The following is a 20,047-nucleotide window of genomic DNA, read 5'->3' as shown; positions in this document are numbered from 1 at the left end:
GTAGCTCTAAAAGTTTATCACATTATCTCAGATTCAATTTTATTGCCCTAAAGTTTAAAGCATTACAAAAGGTTATAGCTGCATATTCAGTTTTATGACACAGTATCATTTAAATTTATAGTTTATTGGATACCAAAATGATTTTGGTCAGGTATCCAACTACCTCCATAATTCCTGTGGGATGTACTTCATAATTCACCAATAACAAGATTTCTAAGAATATTTAATGACAGCAATGGAGACTTAGCCCACAGCTATAGCTGACTCATGAAGGTAATTCTAAGACACTGAGAAAAAGGCAATAAAGCATTATAAACAACAGGCAAATAAGCTAAAATGAAAGGTAAAATTTCCTTCATTTGCATGTAAGCTTGTTTTCTTACCCTCTGTAGACAGTTAAGAATAATGAATTTTCTTCAGAGCCCTTGACTGATTTGCTAAGAAAATTTCTTATTAATGTATTATAAACACTTAGATAAGGAAAAATTCTTCCACTACTGTTGATAAAGCAAGTATTTAAAATGGAAAGAAAGAAGCTCATGTGCAAACCAGCACTATGGTCAAATTCATTACCCAAGCCTACTGTCAGTGATCATGCAACTGAATATTCTATTGGTCATTTAAAATAGGTTGTAAGTCTACTCTGAAAGTCTACTCGATGACATATTTAAATATCTTTAGTCTTTATTTCTATTAGCAAAACCCAAACTAAATTTCCTTAAGCCAATTATGTGCAGCAACATTGGTCTCTACAATTTGCATGTGGTAAGATGCACAGATGCCTGTTGACAAGTGATTCTTTAATTAGATCTCAATGTGAAATAAAGAATACATTTAAAAAGAAGTTTCAAATCTATAAAAACCAGACATCTTGAAAAAACATGTGTTCTCTTATTTCAGTATGTTCTCCTCTATGGCGCACAAAATCCTGCCTGTAATATATTATTGTTTAATGGGAACCATGAGGTCTAACAGGATTATCAGTTTTTTTCTAGAATATAGTATTTGCATTTACTCCATTTTTTAATGAATAAGGATTAAAAAGACAATTATGTGATATTTGCTTAAACAAGCCATGGGTGAAGATCATGTAACTAAATCATCAAAATAGTCTGAAATTCTTCAATTGCCTATTTAACAAAATACAGTATTTTTAGTGTTACCTTAAAATAGTAAAAGTTGATATGCAGTGTCAACATTATAAAGTGATCGTAACATTATTTCTTTGTAACTGCATAGTGCCTTTCTAAATTAAATTTTTTCATGAGTTTAGTTCATTCTTTATAGCATCATACATTAAAAGAAATACATTCAATCCTAAATATTTATTCCTTTTAACCTTTAGCTATGATCAGCATGCAGAAATTTAATGGAATATTTTTAGGTATTTAAATTTTGATAAAAGTTACCTCATTCTTTTGCATCATTATAGACATTTTGGGTACAAAAGCGCCTCACATTTTGGTTTTAAATGGCATACTATGCAAAATATACTAGAACATAAATTGGAAACATACTACAAGGATATGACTCAGTAGGAGGGAAATATTTATTCTCATACTTTTTCTAACTTCACACTTCTATTCCTTTAAATATGAAGCCAGATTTGAAGAAAAAAATTGTTCTTCACGGCTTTATCTTAATACTCTATTAAATATTTTTCTAACAAATTAAATATAGCCCATCAAAATGGCAGACTACTCATCTTCTGCACAGTTTCTTTTGAAACTTAATCATTGCAGTTTTCAGTTTTACATATTTAGCATGTTTTTGCATAAATAGGAATTCAGGTTTTTCTTTTGTTTTGTTTTTACACTAGGGTCTTTATTAAGCAAAATCATAAAATGCAACAAATTGCTCACATATATACTGTATCCATTTTAAAGATGAGGAAGTTGAGGTTCACACAAGGTTAGTGTCTCAAGTTTACACAGCTCTGATTCTATGAGGTTGAGTATGAAATGTTCGATTTCCTTAAGTACTAAGTTTGACAGTTGATATCTCTGACATTTCACTTTGACTCTTCTTTGTAACCATTTTTCAGGTATACTGTTGGTCTGGCTCAGTGTTTTCCAGTTAAGAGTCGTGCATCAAAATCTCCTATTACACTCTGTGAAAATATGGAGACTTGGCATCTTGGCCAGTGAGACCCAGGCATCTTTAAAGAAATCCACATACTTCCTGCCTTTAAGAATGGCTATTATCAAAAAAAGTGAAAATAACAAGTGTTGGCAAGGATGTGGACAAATTGGAACTGTTGTACATTACCGGTGGAAATGTAAATGGTGCAGCTTCTAGGGAAAACAGTATGGCAGTTCCTCAAAAAATTAAACATAGAATTACCATATGATCCAGCAATTCCACTTCTGGGTATGTACCCAACAGAACTGAAAGCAGGCACTTGGACAGATATTTTTACACTTGGGTAGTCATTTTACATGTTCATAGCAGCATTGTTCACAATAGTCAAAAGATGGAAGCAACTTTAGTGTGTGTTGACAGATGAGCAGATTAACAAAATTCAGTATATACACAAAATAGAATATTATTCAGCCTTAAAAAGGAAGAAAACTTCTGAAACATGCTACTACGTGAATGAACCTTGAGGACATTTTGTTAAGTGAAATATGCCAGTCACGAAAGGACAAATACTGTATATGATTCCACTTACACGAGGGACCTAGAGTGGGCAAATTCATAAAAACAGAGGGTAGAATGGTGGTTGCCAGGGCGTAGGGGAAGATGGAAATGAGGAGTTAGCGTTTAACGGGTCGCGTTTTCAGTTTTGTAAGATAGAGTTCTGGAGATGGATGGTTGTACAACATTGAGAATGTCCTTAATGCCACTGAACTGCACACTTAAAAATGGTCAAGATGGTCAATTTTATGTGTACTTTACCACAATAAAAAAAAATTAAAAATGGTTAAAATGGTGAATTTTGTAATTTACCACCCCCTACCCACACACACTCAAAAACCCAAACACAGAGCTCTGCAGTCAGAGGTGACTTGCTTCTCAGCTTCAAAACACCATTCTAGTAAAAAAGGGTAAGGAAAACAAATATTTTTTAATAAAGAGTTATTTGTGTCTGAAGATACCCAGATACTTAGTACACTTTACTATCTTGACAAAAAATCAAGTAGATACTTAAATAAACAGCCTGCCTGTTGGTTACACTCACCAGTCTGTAGCCTGAAACAGACTTATAAACAAATATAATGTCTTACATGCTAAAATTCTCCAACTCTCCCATCTAATAATGAAGGATTTTTACCTCAAAAATGATAATTTAGAAAACATATACTATGCTCCTTAAGGAGAAAAACAAATTCTTAAAAATTAAAGCTAATGAAGTATAACAACAACAACAAAATCACAAACATACAAATCCTAGCATAAGTTGTTTGAAACGGTAAGCCCCCCAAAAGCTATCTAAAAATGCTTTAGAAAGAAGTTTTCTACAAATCAGGACAGGAGTGGTACGGCATGATTTCCATTCCCATCTAATATTAGGTACTATTTTAATTTGAATTTATCCAAAGCTAAATTGTTTTCTTCAACATAAATTTGAGAGGGTGAAGAGAGTTTCAGAAAATTGATGGTTCCTAGGCTCTAGCAATTGAAAATTAACCAAATCCTAAAGAGTGAGTTTGTCTGCCAAACAGCTAACTTAGAAATAACTCTATCTGATGTTCCTTAAGGAAAATTAAAAACGGATGAAATTCTAAAACGGACCCTAAGCAATTCCAAATCTGCTGACATATTAATTTAGCTTCAATTTGCACTGTATTAAAACTTGGGCTGAAATCTAAAAAGATGATCAATTTCAGGGTTTTGATGGAGTCCTATATGAGAAGGGTAAGAGAGAAAGATCAGTGTCCTTGCTGGAAGACAGGTGTGAGGTAAGCAAGGAACAAGCATTCCGAAGCCAGGCGAGCTGTTTAGAGCCCAATGAACAGAACTGATTACAGGCATGTAGCTTCTCAAGCACATATTTAGGATTTTGAAAAAGCACCGGCAAACCCAGGTTCTGGGGACACAAGCTGTATGTATAATCCAGGAATCTGTAAAGAAGGAATTCAAAGGTCAAAGTCTGGTGGGATTCTAGCCTTAAATATGAAAGAGACCAGGCTATGGACATCCTTGCCAAGAATGCTCTTCATTTTAAGTTTGCAGGTTCACGTTTATTTTGCTACAATCTCACTAATGGTTTGGCATAGCCTGTCCTTCCCTTTCATTCCCCTGCTCGTTTCCACGGGGCTGGTACTCCCTAATGAGCATCTGGGGAACAGTGACACCTACTGTTCGAGTTATGTAACTGCAATAAACTTGCTAAGGGGGACGGTGGCAGGTGCAGGTTTGTCGCTACTCTTTCCTTCCCTTTGCAGAAAAGGACAAATGGCTCTGTGGTGATTTAGGTTAGACTGGAGAAGTACTGAAATCAGAGAAGACAGAGTTGATCTCACAGAAGATATTTGATTTAGAATAAAAATATGAGTGTGTGTCTATTTATAACAGCCCTACCTAATTGCTGAAAGAACTGAAGGCAATTGAATTGTATAGCAGACTTACATGTGGTTCAGCCATGACTGCTAAAAGAGACTATCGAATCACAGAAACTGAAATTCTCTAAGGTAATAAGCAGAGCAAGGCAATGACTAGCCTCCCTGGTTCCCTGTTCCGCATCCCACCCTTTCCCCTCAGCCCCAGCAAGGTCCTGGGACCTCCACCAGTGTGTACTGTGGCCTCTTCATGTGCTCTCAGTCTCTGCCCTCTATCCCAGACACAGACTCTGTCTTGTTATAAACAATCCACCTTGTCTCCACTACGATAGCTGGATCCCTGGGTGATCCCCTGTACCCAAACGCCTTTATGGATCATCTACTCCTCCTCTCCCTTTGAGGCTGGAGACCTGCTTTGCCCTTATCTTCTGTTCTGCTTGGCTCTCTCTGAAGGCCGCCCCCTCACAGATTTGTAGCCACTGAGTTTTTCTGTTCCACTTCATGCTGGACTTCTCAGAATCAACCACCAAACTGAATACTCCATCCCCACTGCTGGCTGGCTGTGGCTGGATCTACTTCCAGTCTCTTGACTGGTCCTTTTCTCTGATAAAAACCTGACCAATCAACACTATCAAAATACAATATACAACATTCAATATTCAACATTCCTAGGCAGGGCAGACAGCACTTTGCAACTACCCATCACTTTTTGCTTTTCAAAGACACAATGAATATTATTTTGGATTTAAAAGAGCGAAAGTATTCTACTTGGCCTTTCAAAAAAGAGAAAAGGGGGGAAAAAAAGAAAAACAAAAGAGCGAAAGTAGTTTTTCATCATATTAACAAATCATTATGAAATTTATGAGTTTTGCAGTAATTCCCTTTTTGAACATTGCAGCAAAGGAATCCTAAGTAATAAAGTGGGAGGGAAAAGAAGACAAGAAAGCTAGAGAAATGTATTTAAATATATTCAAAACATTTAAACATTCATTTGCTATTACTAGAGGTACTGTAAAAAAAAAAGTGCACTCATTTATAAATTATTAGTAGACATGTCATATTTCTAGATTACAAAAATCTAAAGAACTTGATCATAATAAAATTGTGTTTTCTTTCTTCTACTTAAATACTGTATGTTAGAATAACTCAAGAAAAATCTATCTCAAACCAGCCATGCAAATAATTGAAAGAAGAAAAAAATTTTCATGTTTTACCAGTAGATTCTTCCTGCTTCATGCTAAATGGGTAATAAAAAAAGTTAAATTAACTTGTACCAACTTAATTCTTATATAATTTCTAATAATGTTCTTCAGAAAAAGAAACTACTTTTGAAATTTTAATTTAAGGCTAAATAATTACCCTAAATAATTACTATTTTTGCATTTATGAAATAGAATACTTTCTGGTAACTTTTCTTTTTCCTACTGTAAATGTGGTCTAGTAGGCATATTTATTTCTTCCCCTAACTTTACTATATTTTAGTTTTTATGATGCTTAACATTAAAAAGGTCAAATAGTTTCTATCAAGAGCTTTGTAAATATATTATTAATTTTCTTTTACTCTACTTTCTTTTACTTTCATCTGCAAGGACAGAATTTCTTTTTAAAGACTATATTAGTAGTCAAATATTATAGTCCAGAAAATTACAAAAATTTTCCCACTATAAAATATAATTCTTTGAAGACTTAAAAACCCATTTTCCCCATCTGCTTTATAAAATCATAGTCAAAATAAAATAAAATTCAATACTATGTACAACACAGACAGATGTTCCCCAGAGTAATAAAAAGACATTCAGAGAAATGGTTCTCATTAGTTGGCATGATTAAATGCTATAGTTTCTCATATTATATAAAATTTAATTTCCTTCAATATATAATAATTTGATATTACTATTTATATTTATGTAATGAGTACCAGAATCACTATGCACTCAGCAACAACATCCTCGTGTGTTCATAGCAATTGCATAGTTGAGACAGCCTAAGAACCAGAATATGCTAATTTGGTTGGTAGGAAACCAGGTTGAAAAAAACAGACCACCATGCTGTCTCGAACTGAAACCTCACTTGTTCCCAATCCTGCCACAAAGTGATTATGCAATAATACGCTGCAAGTCGCTGGAGGGCAGAACGCTACTGAAAAGCAGTTACTGGGCTGAGTGTGAAGTCCTATGACACATTTGTGAACTACTGGATTTAGAATTACAGTCTAAATCCAACTGTGGGACTATTACAACAAATCAGACCCAAAAATAAATAAATTATGTATCACATGTCCCAACATTCCTTTGAAAAAGCGGTAGACTTCACAATTGAGGAAAAGATTTAAAAAATTTACATGATTACATAACTTTCAAGCATATTCTCTAAGCCTCTGAAGGGGGCAGATAGGAAAGAAACGCGCTAAGGAAGACGTGGTTCTAGGTTATAGTTCAGCCAGATGGTTCACTGAAAAATCACATCGGTGCAGGAAGCATTCAGTCACTGGAGAGAAGTGATCTTATCTAACATCTACTTTGAATTTAGTTAACTTACCTGCTTTAATCGTTGTTACTCTGTCTTTATAAGCTTTATGAAATAATCCTGAACTCCATGAACCTGCAGAATATTCAGTTTCCTACTCCACTACCACACAGAAAATGATCTAACATAACCCAAGGCTGCTTCTGCAGGTGGACCTTGTGCTCGCCCTCCCCTCTCCCCTGCACATAGGTACAGAGTAGAGATTTCTAATTTAGGTTAAAGCCTAATCATAAGTCAGTTTTAAAAATTAAAATGGTCCCCTTGGCATTTCTGAATTTAAAACAAAATATCTTGTTTTGAGCTATATGAAATAAACATTTAAAAAATATTTCTTAAACCAAAGAGAGGGAAAATACAGCACGCCCAATAGGGTTGAGGAGCTCCAGCAAGCTTAGTATGGCCACAGTATAGAATGCGCTATTGAAAAAGGATTAAAATGGGCAAATAAACCCAAAGCAGCCTTATCTCTCCTCCATTCCCTGTAGTAGACCAACAAAAATCAAGTAAATGCCTCACATAGAAAGGTGACATAGGTCTTTCATCTTCCTGTGAACTAAAAGGAAAATAAATTTTGAATTAATGTGATTTCTGTTACTATAACATGTCAATTTTACTAAAACTGTTCTACTTGTCGCAAATTTTGTGTTGACACATTGAAGCCAATCTCATGACAGAGGAGGGTGAGTAAAACACACTCTACGATGGACCTAGCCAAGGTCAATTACTTCTTCAAAGGAGACCAAGCTTCTTTCAAAATTAGCCTCAGGCAAAAGGAATTCACATCACCCTTTAAAGAGGAAGCTTTGTACTATCTTATTCTATAAGCCCAATTCAAGTACTTCTGTATTGCACATAAACCCTTAAAATGATTACATACTCATTTATCATCAAAGTTAATTACAGCTTATCAACATGATGACGAATATAAGAAAGCCAACAAAATATGATTGTGAAGTGTGAGTCACTTCAGGAATGATTCTCTAGGATGAAGAGCACATTAGTAAACAACACAACACTCATGTGCTCTTTGTTCTTCTGTAGTTACTCGACTAATTATTAACTAGTGGAGATAACAAGAACGGGCACAAATAAAATCATAAAAATAGTTTAAGCTCCTCACACGACACGGAAACAATATGAAGTTTAATGGAAAGGAATTTAATTTGAAAAATGTAAAATACATTATAATTTTTTTTTCCTTTAACATTTTGTTTTCCCCCTAATAAATGACCTCAGAGTGTAGAATGACTCTTTAATGTTCTCTGGAGTGGTCTTTGAACTTTTAAAATTATACATTCTTATAAAATTTTCTCTTCAGTGGTCACTCCCCTCAAATATATGACTGATTAAATATAAATCTGTATCAGTTATGTGCATCATTAAACAGATAAAAGTAGAAAGATAAAGTGTTGGATAAAATGAGAAAGCAGCTCTAATATTTTCCTCTTGTACCCCTAGTGTTCCTCTTGTACGCCACCTGGGGTATGACACCATGTTACAGCCTCTGGGAAGGCAACTAGTTAACTTCGGCGTCCTCTCTTTCTCCATTTTTCATTTTTTATTTTCTGAAGTATCATTGATGAAAAGAGAAAAGTTTGCTTCGATTGAGAATATTAAACTGGCAGTCAACAAAATCCTATTACAGAATGATAGTGTAAAACACACAACCAAACAAAACCTGCCCTGGAAGTTGAAAAAGTCTTAACATTCTAGACGGAATACAGCGTGTATCATAAAATATGATGTTCTATGTTTCATTCTCTCATGGTCTGAGCTTCCAATTTCAACACTGCTCTCAGCTCTTCTAATGTCCATGTTGCCAAATATTTTAATGTTTATAATTGAATGTGTTAATTCTTTCCATATAAGGAGTAAGTGATGGGCTGAGGGCAAAGCTGGTAGAGTTGGGCTGTAGAATTGAAAAGTTAGAGGTAACAACACCTGGGACATGTCCGGGTGTCCTGGGAAGAAACTGCCTGTATTATAGGAGGTGACTGCTTTAAGTTAGCCTGATACAAGTAGCTTACACATTTGGCTTTAAAACATTCCTAGAGAACACTTAACAAATTATAAACACGTTAGAATTGGGTTTGTTTCGTAACCAAGGAATTGGTGTCAAAAAGTACTAATTATGATCAACACTGTGCCAAAAAAGCAACCACTAAAAACCTATAACAATTTTATTATTATAGGAAAAATCACCACGCCTTGTAAAATAGGCAATGTGCTAAATACTTTCTTTGCCCCGAATAGATCCTTAACTCTAACATGTAACAAACTAGAATGAATATTAACATGCTTACTATGATGTACTTTGATGTACATTCCATTAGCCATATGGTTGGTTTTTTTTTAAGTGCTTTTGGGAGAGAATATAAATGGTGCAAGGCTCTGAACACAGGTGTTTGTGTGTTCTGGCTAACGTTTGTGCGTGTGTGTTAATTTCCTTATAGCAAACAGAGGCAATCAAAAATCGATCTTTTCTTCCTTTATACCTTCCCTCCCTCACACATTTATTATCAATTATGACTGAGGGTACTGCCACAGGCCCTACATTAATTATCTCATTTAGATCATCACAAAACCCTCTCTGGTACTTGTCTCTTGCTCCCTCTCTTATTCAGATGAGAAAAGCAGGCTCAGAGTGGGTACGTAATTCATCTACGTGACACAGCCAGTGATGTAAATTACTGTAATACATGTTAGTCCATTTTTGTTATTATCTTCCCTTCAATTTTAACCTATCAAAGTATGGTGAGGGCCAGGTGCGGTGACTCACGCATGTAATCCCTGCACTGTGGGAGGCTGAGATGGGAGGGTCACTTGGGGCCAGCAGTTTGAGACCTGCCTCAGCGACATAGTCAGACCCTGTCTCTACCAAAAAAAAAAAAAAAAAAAAAAAAAAAAAATTAGCCAGAAGTGGTAGCATTTGCCTGTAGTCTCAGCTACTTGGGAGGCTGAAGTGGGAGGACAGCTTGAGACCAGGAGTTCAAGGTGCAAGTTATGATTGCCACTGTCTTCCAGCCTGGGTGACAGAGACTCTGTCTCTTAAAAAAAAAAAAAAAAAAAAAGTATGGTGAGATGACAAGGTTAGTGAAGAAAATCTGTTCGATGGCCAGTTTGCATTCCAGCAGCCACAAGATCTCGTGGACTTTATAAGCTACTTGTCATGCTTCTGATTATAGCAACTCTCCATCACCTTAGTCAAAGTCCATTCATAATGCATTATGCCTGACAGCCCTTTTAAGGTGATTAATTTATTAAAATATACTGGCACCATGTCAAGAATGTCTCTTGTTAGAAACACAAGGTTTTAATCATAAGCAAGTATTTTTCAGGCTACATTTGCACAAAATAAATTTGTCAATGAAAAGAAAAATTCTTAATTTGACTATGTCCCTGAATTTTGATCAGTTTAAGTATCCTAAAAAAAAAAAAAAAACAAAAAAAAACGTAAGCACTGAAGTTCAAGTAAAATGAGACAGACTCAGTATTACATTTAGTCAACAGGGCAGCAATCCATGCACAGTACCCAGGAAGAGCAACATAATTTGAAAAGAAAATGAGGGTACACAAATCAATTTTTATTTTAAAAGCATATTCTTCTCCTTCCATAAAAGTACCCTTGCCTGGGGTTTAGGAATACAATCTTGACAAAGGTATAAATTCTGAAATAACTAAACCATTCATTGCAAATTGATTAAACCAATTAATTTTTAAAATCAATTTAATGCATTGATTTTGAAGGCAATTTTAAGAAAAAATGGCCAAGGACAATTCTTCCAAATAAAACTGAGACAATAAACTTTTCCACAAAATTTACAAATCAGAATTTAACACATTTCAGAAGATTACCATTTTTACACAGCTGTGCAAAACAATATGGTACTATTGGTATAGGTTCTAACACATCTACTTATTATAGAGGTTATTTACACCTGTTCCTGGTTTTGTGACAATCTCAGTCACGTCCAAAGATACAAAATGATTTTGCCTAAATTCTAAATTGAGCATAATTTGTCATAATTTTTTCCTAAATTTGAAATGGAGAATTAATTTTGATTCACTTTTAGTTTTAAAAATAAGCACATGTTCTGTGAATGAGTAAGGGGGTATATATGTAATGAAACTAATGACCAACTGTAACAACTTGGAATTCATTAGATTTCCTTCTTGGTTACCAGTACCAACCCCACATTTTAATTATTTCCTACTTGATGACTCTGAATAACGGCCAAGTTTAAGCAGCCAATTAGTTTGCTATTTTTTTTTTTAAATTCAAACATACACCGAGAGATGTGGCCAATCACCTCACTTAGGGCACGCAATTAGATGCTTAGTGTTCTCAGATACGTGGTACTATTCTCAAAACAACTGCCTGTGGGAAGAACATTTATCAGACAGACCCAAATAATAGCCCAAACCTAAGAAGCTGCAACTGAGAATGACAATAACTTAGAGTTTTGCCAGCTTCCTAACTTTTTTAAATATGGCTCAACATTGGCAAATGCATATACATAAATGACACACAGATGTTCAATCTCTTCACGAGCTGCTCTGATTTCTAAACTGAAGCCACAGAATGCCATGCCTATCATTTTAATTATACAGCAAGCTAAATGAAATCACGAAAAGCATGGCGTTTTATATATCTAAGAAAACACAAATACTGTTGGGAGAATTCCCAGAGTGAGGTATTCAGAATGGACCTTCAATTACTGGATCAAACCACCAATCCATTCACTTCCCCTTTCAACTGTTCTGATAAATGTTCCAATTAGTTCAACTTTCTAATTGGTTAATGTGGCTAGCTACCCCCAAATTAACATAATTTGCATACTTAGTTACACATTTAAATACATTTTCAAGTGATTTCAGATAGACAAAAATAGTTTGCAAGTGTTCCCTAAAGTACTGAAAAGTACAGAAAAAATAAGTAAATGCTAAGAACTAGGTTCTATTCATTGAAGAAACTAAAAAAAAAAAACATCTATGGGGGCTTAAAAAAAAACAAAAGAGCAAGGGCGGGGGAAGTGAGGGACAAGTGAAAGGAAAGTATAAAGTAAACATTTTTTCAGGAACTCAGACTTTTTTCTCACGTGCTACAGAATTTGCTAAGGGGAGGAATTTTCTTAGATGAACTTTCCCTGAGAGTGATAAGTGAAGTTAGCACATTTTCCTTTCCTTCCTTCCTCCCAGAACATAAAGTGCCACATCTGAGCATTTTCAATTTATCCACAGCCTCAGGCATTAACCATGCCTCATGCCAACTAGAAAGTGAAGTAGTATTCTGCTGCCTAGGTTTTTGATTTGGCCCCATTCAAGAATATGCAATAAAATTTCCCTGTTCTTTTTGGAAAACAAATGTTAAGAGTTTTCAGATCAGTTCATAGCTAAGTGTTTGCAGCTGTAATTTGGGGAGGATATGTTACAATTCTTCCTTGTAAACCCAAGCAGCTGTGTTGATGGTTTTATTTGCACTTTGTGACTAAGAATGCGATACCTAGCCAGTAGAAATACAAACAAATTACTGTAGTTCAAGAGCCATTAAATAGATTTTACCTGACCAAAAGATAAACGCAAAGATATGACGTTAATATTCACAGAACATACATTTTTAGCCAACACTAAGAGCTTATTATTTTGAGAGCAAAACCAATAGATAAAACAAAAATACTTCCAAAGATTTAGAATTTTCCCCCCCAATAATATAGAAAAATATTTCTACCATTTTTGATGATGTAGTGGAAATTTGAAATATATTGTTATGAGTTGAATTGCGTCACTACAAAAATAGACATTGAAGCCACAATCCCCCATACCTCAGAATGTGACCTTATTTGGAGAGGTCTTTACAGAGGAGATCAAGTTAAAATGAGGTCATTAAGATGGGCCCCAATTCACCCCCATTCACCCCCAATGACTGATGTCCTTATGAAAAGGGGAAATTTGGACACAGAGACAGATATGCACACAGGGAGAAGATGAGAGTTATGGTGCCCTGCCTCACGCCAAGAACCATCGGGTAGGGGAGAGGCCTGAACACATCATTCCCTGGTGCCTTCAGAGGGAGAAGGGCCCTGCCAACATCTCGACTTCAGATTTGCCTCCAGAACCGTGAGACAATAAATTTCTGTTGCTCTAAGCCACGCAGTTTGTGGTATATTGTTGACAGCCCTAGAAAACTAATATGTCTATTAAAAAGTTTTTTTTTTTTTCAAATTCAGAAATAAGAACCTGCCTAACAAAGATGTCTCTATCTTACAAAAAGGTTGTGCTCTGGAAGTTCATTTGTAGGAATGCTAAGACTAGGAGAGAATTAATTTTCCATAATGACGTGGGGATTTGGTTTCCAGGCCCGCAGTCAACATTCATCTAACTTCTCATTCAAATGCACTAGCATCATAAACAGCCCAGATACAATGTTTTAAACTGTTTCGATGACCATTCAGTTAGGAACACACTTTACATCATGATAGTACACATACATACACGTAAAATGGACACAAATTTCCAAAATTCGTCTTTAGTTTCCTTGGGTCTTTTCTACCTGTTATTATTATAATACTGGTCACAACCTGCTAAGTTGGTTTTATGACCACTAACACATCACAATCCACAATTTAAAAAAACGCTGTTCTAAAACACTATGGTAAATACTCATCTCCTTTGCTTGCTATATAACGCACTACATGAATGTTGTTGAATTAAGGTCTATGGTTTTGCAGGACAGAGAGCAAAGACTCTTTCCGTCTCTGCCGTACTGCCAGAATCAGCTCTGAGCCAAAGAAGTACAGATTTTGTTCAGTCTGGGTGGCAAAGAAAAGCAGAGAGAAAACGAGTCCAGATGTGCCCAGCAGTGGGCATGGCGACGTAGTTCTGGAAGGCCATGGGGCCCGACAGAGTATTTCCAGGTTGCTTTTGAATATTCTTTCCTGGTTGTACTACAGGAAGGTATCAAGAATGAGACTCAGGGAGACAATGAAGGAGACCCTTTTGCATAGGACATGGCCTCTGTGGGTTCCTCCTTACTTTATGACGGTAGCATTCTTTATCTCCTACTCTGTCTTCTAGAATCCAAGAATTATTATCCTTACAGGAAACTAAGAATCATCTCACTCTATTTCAATCCTGCCCGCCCAGCCAGTTCTGGCTCTGAATGTCCTTCTGATTAATAGCTTGCAATGTCTAAGAAACGGGATGGGGCGAGGGTGAGTCTGTGTGGGGGAAGAGGAATAGCCTTCTCAAACAAGGGTGGGAAGACGAGTTGCTTTTACTGCCGTTTCTTTTGCATCTCTCCCTACAGTTAGGAGGTGAAAAGTGAACCATGGCTGTCTATCGACTGATGGACACTGCACGTCTCAGGGGACCCTGGGCTGAGACATGTTTAGAAGTTACAGGACAGAATCCTCATTCTTGTTATGATATTTACATCGCATTAACATGCCTACTGCTTTCCTGAAAGGAGTTTATCCCTGCTGCAGTTTGAATGTGTCCCCCCAAAGTTCATGTGCTATAAACCTAATCCCCCATGCAACAGTGTTGACAGGCGGGACTTTTAAGAGGCGATTAATGCTGTTATCATTGTCAGAGTAGGTTCCTGGTAAAAGGATGAATCAGGTCCCCTTTCCACTCCCCTCCATTCCCTCTCTTGCACTTCCACCTTCTATGGGAAGCAAGCAAGTTGATGACGCAGGAAGGCCTTTGCCAGACGTGGGCCCTCCACCTCGGACTTCCGAGCCTCCGGAACTGTTAAGAAATCAATCTCTCTGTTCCTTATAAATTCCCTGGTCTGTGGCGTTCTGTTACAGCAGCACAAAACAGACGAACACAATGCTTCACCCTCATATTTGGTTGATCATCAAATTGTATGGATTCCATTTAAAAAAAAAAAAAAAAAGAGAGAGACATCTCTTGAATCTTATCTTTCCTTTCCATTTCCACTGCATCAGCCTTTCACAGGGGCAGTACTCTGTTTCCTTGCTGTCCATACCGGTTCATTCCCAGCCTCTCCCGCTTCCCCACTGCATTTGGGGTAAAATCCAAGTGTCTAAACCTGGCACATGAAGTCCTTCTCAATCTCAACCCAACATACCTCTTCAGACCTCTCATTGTACTTTTTTAACTTTCTCAATTTGTACATGTTGTTCCCTCTATCTTAAATGCTTCCTTCACCTCTCTGCCTGGTAAACACTTCATCTCTCAGCTCAAGTGTCATCCAATCCGGGAAGTCATCTCCAGCACCCTGGAGAGGGAGCTGCTTCTTTTTCCAGGCTCTGAGACACTCTGTTTACAGCTACAACCAAGTGCTTAGCAAATGACAGTGAAATGCACAAGTTCAGATGCTCGCCTCACATCCAGACTTGTCTTTATCTTTGTAACACCGGCACCTAGCTAGGTACCTAGAACACTGCATGTGCTCAGGAAATGGCTACTGAATAAAATCAGTATCATCAAGATTGTGCTGAATGCTTACACAATTCTTTGGTCAAATATTTTAAAAACAAACATTGTTTATAATTTGTAAAACTGACTTTGTCAACTAGAAGCATTCTCAGATTTCCGTATGGTAATTATTTTAAATTATCTTGTTCCCCTCTATTCGAAACTCAATAGAATTGCAATTGTGCCATGGATTTTCTTCCATCCTTACTTGAAGAAAATAATTTCTTTTCTCCAACTGCATGATTATGGGTGGGTGTTCTGCCATTATGCCTGTAATGTAAACACTATGCCATCTGTGGTGTACAGAGAACCCAGAAAAGGATATGTCCAGGCAAGGTAATGTTGGAATATGGCCTTGCCACACACTGTATCTGTTTGTTCTGGCTCAAGAGCAGGAAAAGAAAATTATTTCACCTTACTGCAAACCTGAAGGTTGTTTGGCGCTTAAAGAAATTTTTGGTTTAGTCCCAAAACTATTTTCAAGGCATCTGAAAGCTCTCATTAGTCTTTGAGATCTTGTTCAGAAAAGCAATGTTTATCATTATTATAAGACGTATAAAGATTGCCTTAGGGAAGCAGTCATTTAGAACATAAAATACAGCAACACTTCCTTCTGGAAAGTTGAAATTAGTTGATGAGAAACTATTTTAGAACATGAACAAATAAGTTGCAATACTTTCAAATATGTAGTGCTGAAACAAAAATCAGAAGAATACAGGGATACTTGCAGAAGGGAAGGAGGAAATAGCAAATTATGTCTGCTAACTTATTTCAATAATTACCTTTATTACACATTTCTTAATGGGTTATTAATACAGTTTTGATCTAACAGAGATATAATTTCCCAACTGTTAACTCTGAATGTGGGATTCTTAAGGGAGACAAAAATGTGCAGAAGGCAACACAAATTATCCTGTCACCCTCCCCCTGACAAACTTGCCCTCTGCCAAAGGAGGACGGCACAGGAAAATGGGCCAAGGATTTGTTTCTGACGTTGTCATGATTTTACACTGGTTTTTAGGATGATGAGAAGCAACTAGAGAGTGGATGAAGGTCTGATGTCAACTTATGCTTGGGCTCTGGGAGCTTCCACAACCATGGGTGAGTGTTCATTGAGCAAGTATTTTTTTGAGTGTATATTACTTATTAGAATCCATGGTAAGTACCAGAGATACACAGGCCAATAAAATATGGTCCCAACCCTCACAGAAGTTATAGGTTAACAGAGAAATGGAAACTTGAAATTTGATAATTATCATGAAAAAGGGATACACCACCACTACCATTGATTGAAAGCTCACCATCCTAAGACAGGCTTTGTGGTAAAAGTTTGTGTACATTATCTCATTCAATCCTCAAAGACATCCTTGGAGGAAGGTTATTACTAACCAGATTTTTCAGATAAGAAAAACAGGTTTTAGAGAAGTTAATTAACTGGTTGAAGGCCATAGAGGCAGGCAGGGCTGAGATTCCAATCCAAGCCTGTTTGAAGTCAGAGCTCCGGCCCTCACACTCTGAGGCAGTATGCAGTCTGGCTGGTTAGGTGAGGTTCAGTTAGACAAGCCACACTGGGGGTGAATTTTGAGGGTCACGTACGCATTATTGGGAGAAAGATAATGGACAGGAGAACTTCGCAAAAAAAAAAAAAAAAAGATGTGCTCAAAGGCACAGGGAATCAATACTTGGTGGGTGTGGCAGTGGAGGAAGTTCAGGACAGGGACATGTGAGTGACTCACCAGACTGCAGCACTAGATGACACTGGAGAAAGAGGCGGGCTCTTGAGTTTTTAAGTCAAGAAGTCAAAAATGAAGGAGAGTCACTTATGAAACTATAACACAGTGTGTCTATGCTGGCTGATGTTTGGTTTCTAATTTTAATTGCAAGGGTTATTCTATTTTATTTGAAATAGAGTCTTGTTGTCACCTGGGCCAGAGTGCAGTGGCATCAATGTAGCTCACAGCCATCTCAAACTTCTGGGCTCAAGCCAAGCCATTATCCTGCCTCAGCCTCCGAGTAGCTGGGACTACAGGCACACACCACTACACCTGGCTAATTTTTCTATTTTTTGTAGAGACGGGGTCTTGCTCTTGCTCAGGATGGTCTAGAACTCCTGGCCTCAAGCAATCCTCCCACTTCAGCCTCCTAGAGTGCTAGGATTAGAGGCATGAGCCACTGTGCCTGGCTCAAGGGTTATTTTAACCTAGAGAGTGAAATTACATATATTTTTCCATCATTGAAATTGGTGACTGCAAAATACTGATATATTATCTTATGCTTTTTCTAAATGCTTCTTAATTTTTTCTTGCCTTTTAGTTCCATTCATTTAATATGATCTGAGTAAATATGTTTAGTTCTTCATTTTTATTTCTAGTCAGTTCTAGTTTTCCAGTTTTATTCCTATATTTGATGAGAAGATACCATGTTTTCCTGACCCCTGTCCTTACAGGTTTTATAAAATGTATTCATTAACTCCCTTCCCCTCTTTACTTAGGTACCTTAATTTTAAAAATCTATTTCTAGGGCTTCCACTTATCTTGTTTTTGCCACCCCTGGGTCCCACTATTTCCCATTAACACGTCTTTCTCATGTAAGAACTAAAATCAATGTCCATATCTGGTTTTGGGATGATGTGTGCAGAGGTTATGATGTAGTATAGTTTACTTTAGTTTCTGGAGTTCAGATTGGACTGTTTGGCAGCAATACTATAAATCTATATTTGATATCAGAAATCAAATTGATTTCAGAGCTCATTTCAAAATTGTAGTGTTAAATTTGGAAGACATTTTAAATTTGGAAATATACATATAGGTAAATCTCTTTACAAGAAAAGGGCATGGATCAAAAGATGTTCATTTAGAATTTTTAACGTGTATTCATGTATGCTTGGCCAAAACAAAGTTCATCTGCCATTTTTATGTGCAAAAATGAACTTGTCATGATGTCCTTCAGTGTACCCCTATCAGATGAGATACTGTGCTACCCGAAAACGCTTATTATAATCTAGATACTTGGAAGTGTTCATTAGAAATCCAGTTTTGGGCTACATCTATTAAAAAAATTAATGAAGAGTGAATATAACATTGCTCTTAACATTTTCCATTGAGAGATGTTTATATTATCTATAAACTATTTCTCAGTATCTAGGACAAAACAATGCTCCAAATACCATGTAGTTGCTATTGTGCACTAGAAATAAGAGAATCCAAGTCCCTTTTTAAAAAAAAGTCAAAGGTGAATTAGACTTTTTTGAATAAATCTTCATCTTACTAAAACATAACGGAGTAGAATTAATTCCAGATGGTTATAATACAGACTTTATCCTCCATCACTATAGAAGACAGAAATAAGCAGCAGAAGAGGAAAACTTCCCATCTAATGTAATATAAAATAAAAACTTCATTTTTCTTAAACTGGCTTAATGGATATAGTACTTGGGAAAATAAAAACTATTAATATTTCTTCTTTCTCAGGGTAAATATCAAATACTATACAATGTAAACAGAAGTAGTCTTCCATATTGTTTTGCCTCTGCACTACAGTACATGCTTTTACAATAAAGGGTGAGTAGATTACTTGCAATTTTTTTTAGTATAAGAATATTCCTGAGGCTGAGATGGAAGGATTGCTTAAGGCCAGGAGTTTGAAACCAGCCTGGGCAACATAGCAAGACCCTGCTCTACAAAAAAGAAAAAAGAAAAACAGCCAAGTATGGTGGCACATGCCTGCAGTTCTAGCTACTCAGGAAGTTGAGGCAGGAGGATCGTTTCCCTTGAGTACAGGAGTTTGAGTCTGCTTTGAGGTATGAGGGTGCCATTGCCGTCTAGTCTTGGTGGCAGACCAAGACCCTTTCTCTTAAAAAAAATTCCTAATAATTATAATGGAAAGCTGTAGAAATTATGTGGAGAATAGTGTTCTGATATAGTTCTATTAAATTGCTCTATAATCTCCAATTCAACAAGTATTTATTGGGCACTTAGTATTTGCCTAACATCTTAGGCTGTCCTGTCCAGAGTCCCTTTTAGTTTCTAATGCACTGTCTATATATCAGAGCTCGGCACTAATGGGAACAAGGTCAGGAGTTCAATTTCCCCTGCCAGTCATCCGGCTTTTCTCTTTTGGATAACAACAGACTCTTTCCTTTACTAAGTTTCTAATGGAGGAAAACTCCACTGTTAATCTCAAATATGTGTCATGATCAACTTCATATACAAATGGCCATTATGTAGACATCTGTGTAGAGTGTTTTCCATTTGTTTCTCTTTCTCTCTCCATATATATATATATGACTGGGCAAGTCATTTTGTTTCATTGGGTTTGAGTTTAATCATCTGGAAAACAGAAGCAATGACTTAGATTATCTCTAAGGATCCATTTGGCTCTAAAATGGAGTCTACATTTTCATAATTTTCAAAAGTTATTTCTGCGTATGTTGATGGCAGTATTTATTCAAAATAGACGAAACATGGAAATAACCCAAATCTCCATGAGTTGATAAATGGATAAACAAAATTTGCTACACAGGCAGACCCCGTTACAGATGAGATACGTTCCTGAGAATGTTTTTAGGTCAGATT

At 36.5% G+C, this 20,047-nt stretch overlaps 1 protein-coding gene across 1 annotated transcript in view; it reads right to left on the bottom strand.

The window, feature by feature from the left end:
* The window catches only part of FAM13A (family with sequence similarity 13 member A), a 190,173-nt gene that overhangs the window by 58,115 nt on the left and 112,011 nt on the right, over nucleotides 1–20,047 (bottom strand). The window contains exon 8 of the mRNA XM_069485346.1: nucleotides 7,540–7,581. Coding sequence (XP_069341447.1) covers nucleotides 7,540–7,581 — 42 coding nt within the window. The remainder of the gene's footprint in view (nucleotides 1–7,539; nucleotides 7,582–20,047) is intronic.

The sequence above is a fragment of the Eulemur rufifrons genome, chromosome 13, assembly GCF_041146395.1.
Source record: "Eulemur rufifrons isolate Redbay chromosome 13, OSU_ERuf_1, whole genome shotgun sequence".
NCBI classification, from domain to species: Eukaryota; Metazoa; Chordata; class Mammalia; order Primates; family Lemuridae; genus Eulemur; species Eulemur rufifrons.
Note: the sequence above shows the minus strand (reverse complement) of the source record. Positions and strands in the feature narration are given on the sequence as shown.